General features: G+C 27.1%; 1 protein-coding gene across 1 annotated transcript; it reads right to left on the bottom strand.

Moving 5' to 3' along the window:
• Positions 1-6,281: 6,281 nt before the first annotated feature.
• On the bottom strand, positions 6,282-8,646 carry LOC119668985 (E3 ubiquitin-protein ligase RFWD3-like). The gene is made up of 3 exons (XM_038078704.1): positions 8,056-8,646; positions 6,966-7,997; positions 6,282-6,904 (listed from the first exon to the last, which is right to left on the bottom strand). The coding sequence occupies exons 1-3, from the start codon at positions 8,321-8,323 to the stop codon at positions 6,351-6,353; spliced, it is 1,854 nt and encodes a 617-aa protein (XP_037934632.1). The 5' UTR covers positions 8,324-8,646; the 3' UTR covers positions 6,282-6,350.
• Between the last annotated feature and the right edge of the window lie 303 nt (positions 8,647-8,949).

The following is an 8,949-nucleotide window of genomic DNA, read 5'->3' as shown; positions in this document are numbered from 1 at the left end:
TCTTTCCCAAGAAGATCATCCCAACTGTAATTTCTGGATTAGCAACGATATTGTACCACGCTATGCGCGTGTCGATTAATTTAATTCGAAAAAGTCGATTAAATACATTCTCAGATAAATTGACTTGAAAAATTCTCTTAGCGATAACATATAAATAATATATTTATACATATATACATATGTATATACATTGTGACCGAAAAGTTTCCGGAATAAATTAAATAAAACGCAAAATTCTTAATCTTCATCAATATTTATTTTATCTCCTTCAAAATATGCTCCATTAGAAGGGCGATACTAGAAATGCAACGTTTTTCCAATTTCATCAAAAACATTTTTTATAGGCGCTTTCCGGTATGGCTTTGAGTTCCCTCTGCGAATTCTGTTTTACGTCTTCTATGGATTCAAAACGCGTTCCTCTGAGTGGTAATTTGAGGTTGGGAAACAGGAAAAAGTCACACGGTGCAAGATCAGGTGAATACGGTGGCTGTTCGATGGTATTTATTGAATGTTTGGCCTTAAAATCGTTGATAATGTTGAACAAATTGAGGTGAATCGGAACAAGCCGGGCGTTGACACGTCGCATACACAAATTGTCCACCAAAATCAAACGAGCCATCTCACGACCGATGCCTAGCTCTCGTGCTATCTCTCTAACACTCACATGAGGATTTTTGAACACGATTTCCTTTGCCTTTTCAATGTTTTCGTCGGTGGTAGAGGTCGAAGGTCGTCCAGAACGCGGCATGTCTTCGACGGTCGTACGACAGTCCTGAAAGGCTTTGTACCACTCATAAACTTGAGTTTTCGATAAAACTGATTCCCCATAAGCCTTTTGTAGCATTCGCAACGATTCTGCACACGAAATTTCGTTCGAAAAACAAAATTTGATGCAAACTCTTTGTTCAATATTTTTTTCCATTGTTTTTTTCGCAACGCACTACTGAGGTGAACTGGTTTCAACAGCTGCCGTAAACGAACTGTCTGACAGATCGCGCTCATTTTTGGCATAGTAATTAAGGACAGTGCTGCCAAACTACATAAACTTAAAATATCGAAAAATATACAGCGCGCGAATTTTAAATGAGAATTTCCGAAAATCTTTCGGTCACAATGTATATGCGATTATGTTATAAAAACAAAGTAAAATAATTCTCAAATATGTTTTTTATATTTTATTATACTTTGCTTTAGTACTTTTCTTAAAATCATATTTAAAATAAGAAAAAAGAATCCAAATAATTTAAAATATATTTTTAAGTTAAGCATATAAGCAACTCTAGTGTTATGTAACTAATATAAATAAGAACTTATTTAATGTAAAGCTTACTTTTAATTTAAATCTAAGTAATGTAACGACAATTTTTTAATATAATTTTTATAATGTAAATTAAACACAATTATATTAACATAATTACACAATTAAATACTAACAATAAATTTAAAATACTTTTAAAGTATAAAAAGAATAATGTTTGCTTACAAATTGTTTTTAGTTTTAAAATTCAAATAAATATTTGTCACTCATAAATAATATAAAAAAAAACAAAATTTTTATATAATTTTCTTCAAATACATTAATAGGATTTTAATTTATTTTTCTTTTTTTTCGATGGCATTAAGAATTTTTTTTTTTATTAGCATTAAATATTTTATTTTTTCATTTGCATAAGTATTTTTTTTTTTATTTGCATTAAATATTTTTCAAGAACTTGAGAAGGATTTATTGTATTACAAATATATTTCAACCCAACACAATGTTATTCAATTTATAAAAATAATTTAATTGCATACTTCTTAAACATATAGTAAAAATACAATTTATGGTCAACTTATAAAGTGCGCCTATATAATAATATAAATTTAAATAAAATTGGGTTCACATAAATTATGTAGTGGCCAACGGCTTATACTTTTAACAAAAATCATTTTTTTATTAGAAGTACTTGTATAATTGCTTTTTATGGAATTTGTAATAATTGTGCAAAATACACTTTAAACATTATTTCATTTTTCTACTTTGAATTTTAAGTAAACAAATTGTAGAATTATTAAGTTTGGCTAACGTGAATTTACTATGCTGTCTTGTTGCAGTATTAACAAAAGATTTCCACTGAATTTGTGGTATAATAAAGCCTCAATAGTTTTGATAATATATAAATTGAATTACTTGAGTTTACAATAAACTTTGATATATTGTCTTGATATAATACAAAATATTAAGCGTCTACTGGAAGTCGATCAATTCAGCAATTGCAAACATACAGCACCTAACACTATATAAACTAATAACTTTAATATTACACAAATTAGTTTAAGTTTATTACTATAAATCCAACAATTGATCAATTGTGTAGCAATTCACTTAGATAGTAAACAAATTATAAAGAATTTCTTGTAAATCCATAAACTCAGCATTTACTTAAAAATAATACCTGAAGCAATACATCCCGATGACTAGTATTACAAAATAAAGTAAGAGTATAAAAGTCTATAAATTCAACAATTGCTAATAACTCAATACAGTCCATTGGTTTAGAGATTACACTAATTCTTAAGAATTTACTACAAAGCTATCAATTCAGCAAATGCTAACAGAGAGCACATAACATAAATTCAGCAATCTAAAAATTGTTAAGTATGTAAAGTAAAACTAACTGTTTAGTAATTGCTCATAAACAATACCTAAAGAACACAGCCTAATATCTAATCATTTAAACAATAGCAAGAGTCTGCTTTAAGTTTATTAATTCACCTATTGCTAATTACATCATTTTATTAAGTGGGAAATATTAAACACCGCCACTCAGGTGATCTATAAAACTATATGTTTGCACATATATACATAGACTAACAGAATTACATATTTTAAACTACAGATTATTTTAAACTCTAACATATATATAGTATCAACATTCAATTTTATAATTAATCACTTAACTGTGGTTCAATGAAAAGTAATAGTGGTACTTTTTCCAAAGTAATAAACTTGTAGGTGCTTGTATTGAAAAGGCCTAAAGAGATAAAAAAATCATTAGTGTTCATTTTACTAAACAAATATTTAATGTAATTGATTTTATTATATATATTTAAAAACTTTTTATATATTAATTGACATCCGTTACATTTTCAAAACATTGTTCTTATTTTTAAATAGCTTTATTAAATATTTAAACTTATTGTATTTGAAGCACAGATTTGGTTTTTTCAACTTTAATTAAATGTTATTACTTTACTTATTTATTAAGTTATTATTTTTATTAAGAACTTAACAAAACTAAATACTATCATATAAGAAGAGTTATATGATATTTCGTGTGTTAATCTAAACAATGCATTAATAATTTATATATTTATAAAGAACCACAAACTATGGAACTGTGTATGAATTTATAAAAAATTCCAATACATATTTGTCTTTATTATAATTATAACAATAATTTTAATAGTATATGACCTTAACATTTGAGACTGTATAAAATGTAATCCAAATTTTTTTGATAAATAACATTATTTTTATTTTCATAAATACATTATAATTCAAATTAAAGAAAAGCTAATAATTTTTTAGCTTAAAACCATTATAACATAAATATTTGAATTTTTTATATTATATACAAAAATAAAAATATTTAATTTATACTTTAAAAAAATTAAGAAACACATAAATACTTTATAAGTAAAGAAAAATATACATGAACTGTTGTTTATATACTTCTTATAATACATTTAAAATTATTTCAATGTTTATATAAATATATATGTGTATATATTCAATATATAACTCAGTTTTCTTTAATATATGATATATTGGTTTGTTTTATTAATTTTTTTCACTGAAACTTATTTAAAGACTGTTGAAATATGTCCTGAGGTATTACGAAGTTTGATAAATCTTAGAAAATTTTTTTTTCTATCAAGAATATCTGAGATTAATATCATTAAAAGCGTTAAAAAAATATTTACTCCTTATTTATTAATTTATCACAGTATAATTTGGGAAATTGAAAAATTTTTTATTTTTATTTCTAGTTTTGTCTTAAAAATAGACTGCATTAAGTCTATGACCTGTTTTTTCTACTTCTTTCACAATTAAGGACCTAAATATGCTCCTAATTTGTCATTAAGTACATTTCATCCCCATATGTGTTTACCGATATCAACACAGCTTTATATATTTTCAGCTTGGTTTTTTGAAAACTAATTTTTAAGGATAGGGTTCTTCTTAGAGCCTAAAAAAATAATTACCTTATTGAATTCCTTTCCTTTGGCCGTTTCAAGAGAGTTAATTTCGATTATGAGCAGCCTAAGGTAAATTAAAGTTTTAATACTTTCAATTATTATATCAGCTAGTATTATAAGAGGTGGTGTTGAACTCAAAAGTGCTATGAGACGAATGTTTCATCATGCTAAAATTTTTTTTGGATATATTTAATCTAAGATTCGAATGAATCTATGTTTAAAAAAACCATGAACATATTTAAATCTCTTCCCTTCTGCAATTTTTTAATATAATTATTTTTTTTATAAGTTAATTTAACGAGATATGGTAGTTATGTTTGTTTTATATTTGGAAAGACGAAAATATTTAAATTAAACTATATAAATAAATAAATAATAACCACTGTCTTCGAGATATAAAAGCTTAACCTTACGAAGCGTCTAGACCTCCTACAATGAATGACGCCGGATCAATTCAAAAACGTTTAGATGTTACACAAAAACAACAGCAATAACTGTACGGTAGTATTAGTATAATAGTAAAACTTCTTTTTTGAAAAGTAAATATGTAGTTTAATTGCAACATTATTTGAATTTAATTCAAATCATCATTTAATAAAATTTAGATACAGCTATGTTGACAGAAATATGATTGCGATGAAATGGTAGTAAACAGATAGACTTAATCATGTAATTTGTGCTTACAGAATATGGCTTAAGAATATGGATTAAGCTGGCTTGTTTAATCTGATATACTTGAGACACAACAAAATCTTTCCTATATGATGAAGTCGTCGTTTCTTCCAAAAAATATTAAGGAAATGTTGCACATATTTTGGATTTCTTTAAACTGAAGTCTTATGCAATTGTATGCACTTACAGTTACTATATATACAATATATATGGATATATAATACTTTTATAGATTAAAATTCGTTATCCTTTGCGAAAGTAAAACATTTAAATTTAGTTAATAAATTCTTAAGACAAAGAGGGTTAAAGCGACGAAACTTTGCTTGTTCTCTAAATTAATACCAGTCCGCAAGTTTATAATAGAACTCCAGAAATGTTTAGATATTTTGATCTTTATAATACCAGCATAAATTGGCTCCAACTATAGCCGCCTTTGCTTTGTTCTCCTCTAATGTCTATAAAAAAACTTTTAAGCATTATTCTTCACATTTTTAATATGCATTTGTTTCTAAGTAATATATTCAGTTAAATTAATAAATGATGTAGTATAATTTTATAAGACATACCAATAAACATAATTAATAATAAATCTATCTGTAAAAAATAATAATTAATAATAATAAAATAAAAAGATAAATAATTCTTACAACTAAGCTTAAGATTTTAATATAAACATAATTATGCTATTCATAAATCAAATAAATGTGACCTATATGAACATAGATACATTATTATTATAGTTAGAATACAGTTATTGTTCTAGAGTTATCGAAAATAGTAATAACTCGGTCATAGCTATTATAGATTTGCTTAATTGATTTCTTTCTTTAAAATAAAACAAAAAACATTTTTCCTTTTATTACTCCCCATTTAAATTTAAATAGAATTTTAAATAATAGATTTTTAGTACATGTTCAGATATTGAAATTGCTTAAAAATAATATCAGGATTTATAGAATGCACAATACATGACGACAAATATGTTCCAAAAAAAAAAAAATACCGAATCATCTATAAACTAATGGATACCACTATAATACATATTTCATGTCAACATATGTATTAGTTTCTTAAATTTAGATAATTTTAAAATAAAAAACATTTTTGAAAACATATATGACTTATCTTTTAAGTATTTATATTAATATCTATTACAATTTATTTAAATAGTTTTCTTATGGCACCAGGCTTGTGCGAAAATATTTTTTTAATTTCTTGCTTAACTATAAATTCACATAACGCACATTTTTAAACTATTTATAAAAACACTGAGGTAAAACATTCAATTTAATTTACTTATTATAAAAAGTACGTTACATATACACACCAATACATAAATATATATTTAAAGTAAACAATTTTTTTTAATGTAATAAATATTAAATAACGAAACATTTTTATTTGATTTAGTAATATCGACAATCAATCGATGTCAACTATGACGTAGAAGTTAACTTATATATACGACACTTTGTCTCGGTTAGCGCTGCTAGATATGGGTCAGAACCGTAAATTGCGCAAATGTCATACACTATTTCAGAAACAGGCATAGAATGTATTCTTTGAGAACGCTTTTCATCAAAAAGCGCTAACATCTTTACATCCTGTAAATAGCCCGCAACAAGCGTGTTCTCAGTTAGGCCAATTTGAGTACTGCGTGTCATCACTGGTGATGCTTTAGAACCATAAAAACTAACAATTGTGTTAAAGACAGGTGTTTCATCTATTTTTTCTAATTTTCCTAATATGTAACGCGCACATGTATAACGTGCATTGTTCCTTGCTGATATAAGCAACGTATCATTTCTATCATCGTATTTCATTGATATAAATGGACCTTCGATATCAAAACGGGTAGATTTTACAGTGCCATCACTCGACTCATATTCATGAAACCACACTGACCGTAACTTGCACACCACAAAGCCAGCGTTAGGAAAATATTTATTGGCAGGAATTGGACACACATTTATCACTGGACTACAATCGCCTACATTTGATAGTAATAAAAAATTAGGGTCATTTACACGGAAGCAATTTTTATATACTACCTTCATTTTTAATTTCATCCAATACTGCCGAAGGAAAGCGCATATCATATATAAAGGTAGATCCCAAATTACCACCAATATAAATAAAATGCTCACGTTCACTATAGTCCATTGCACAAGCCCATGATAGTGAATTATCGGATGCCGATAACATCATTGTTAAATGACGTGTACGTATATCATATATTTTAGTTTTTATTTCCATACTAGCGGTTGCAAGAACATGCTGACTAAAATTTAACGAAATATCCCGCACCAATTTTGCAGATGTATGTAAAAAATTACTTGTTCGAAATGTTTGAGTATCTATAAATCGCACACCATAACCTGGAAACAGACTTTGTGAACTTTTTTGAGAAACGATAAGTGAAGAATTTTTGTCAGCATTAATCATAACACGGCAACCAGACTCTTTACAAATCTCAATATTACGATCTAAAAATAATTTGTAGGTAGGTAAGCAACGCACATTGTTGGAACTATAGTTCGATGAAGAATTTACTACTCCACCCTTACGAAGTATTTCTTTTAAACGATTGTTATCAGCCTCTAAAGACTCAATTTTTTTTGTTGCTAAAGAAACAGATAGTTTATATGTTGATAACTCTGTTTTTAAGTTAAGAATAAGACACTCCTCTTGCTTTACTTTTTCTCGTAAGGAGTATTCTTCTGAGCGATCAATGGCACGCAAACGTTTGGCATAAAGGCATCGAATATCTTTATATGTTGCTTTTGTTTTACATTGCGGACATAATTTGTGACCAGATTGTTTTGAACTTTCATTTAGCCAACGCCGTATGCATGAATTTCCAAATAAGTGCCCACATTTAAGAGAGACCAGTCGGTGCTCTCCCGACATTTCCCAATGTTCCAAACATATAGGGCAAGTGATTCCATCTTCTTCATCTAAATCTATATCACTCGTATTTGCTTTAACTTTGGGTGTATTTGCATTTGGTGAAGCTAATGACAGTCGTTTTCTTTTTTTTACATGACCTGTTGGTGTAGATAAGCTGCTACTTGAAGTTGGTTCTAAAATATTAAATCAAGAAATTATTGATACAACTCACAAACAAAGTCTACAACTTACCATTTATATTTGGAACATTGTTGTTTTCTTGAACGTTTACATCTAAATTTATATTTGATTGTACTTCATTTGCAGGTCTCACTGCTTCATCTATGTTATCACCACTTTCTGCATAATTTATGTTGTTCGGGCTCGTTGCTAAGTAATCATGATCAGTGTTTTGTGGACGTTGAGGATTAATTTCCAAATCATCAGAATTTGGGTTATAATCACTGTTACTATTATTATTGCGTGAACTCACATAATTGTGATCATCTTCGGCATTCATTATATATGTTATTAAATTGTTTTTTTCACTTATTTTTGATTATTTTAGTAATCTAAACATAGTTATAATATAAAGAGATCCTTACTAATACGCGGTGTCAATTTTAATAAGCTGTTTAATATGTTTTGTGATTTTAAAATTATAAACCTCACTAGTTATTAAAGGCTGATACTAACTAAGAAGTAGTAGGTATCACATACCAGTCTATATGGACCTTTATCTATTATATTTTTTCAAACAAAATAAAATCGCACTTATAATATAAAATTGAAACGCTTGTGTTTTTGACGTTTGTAACATAACAAAGTAGATGTAGCATTGTTCTGTAGTGAATTGGTATAGTACACTCCCGTTAAGCGTATACTTGACATATATTATTACAAACAATTCATGTTATATTTAAAATGATATACATCTGGTAAATCGCTTAATTGTTAGCGATAAAGGTTTATTAAATAATTTCTGTGACAAGACAGTACATAATACTTTAGCGAATAAATATGTCTAAGGACATGATTATTAACTCTGATTTAACTCTTTTTGTGAGCTTTACACTAAACAAAAGATATGTTCTAACGATGTTTACATTTAGCACTTTAGCATTTTAGCATTTTGAAAAAGTTTAA

The sequence above is a fragment of the Teleopsis dalmanni genome, chromosome 1, assembly GCF_002237135.1.
Source record: "Teleopsis dalmanni isolate 2A chromosome 1, ASM223713v2, whole genome shotgun sequence".
NCBI classification, from domain to species: Eukaryota; Metazoa; Arthropoda; class Insecta; order Diptera; family Diopsidae; genus Teleopsis; species Teleopsis dalmanni.
This window is presented reverse-complemented; position numbering and strand designations above follow the sequence as displayed.

Excerpts from the sequence above, each read along its gene's own strand:
- LOC119668985 (XM_038078704.1), bottom strand. The coding sequence starts at position 8,323 with ATGAATGCCGAAGATGATCACAATTATGTGAGTTCACGCAATAATAAT. Across the intron at positions 7,998-8,055 it reads CAATGTTCCAAATATAAATG|AACCAACTTCAAGTAGCAGC; the intron begins GTAAGTTGTAGA and ends TTAATATTTTAG. Across the intron at positions 6,905-6,965 it reads GGATGAAATTAAAAATGAAG|GCGATTGTAGTCCAGTGATA; the intron begins GTAGTATATAAA and ends TATCAAATGTAG.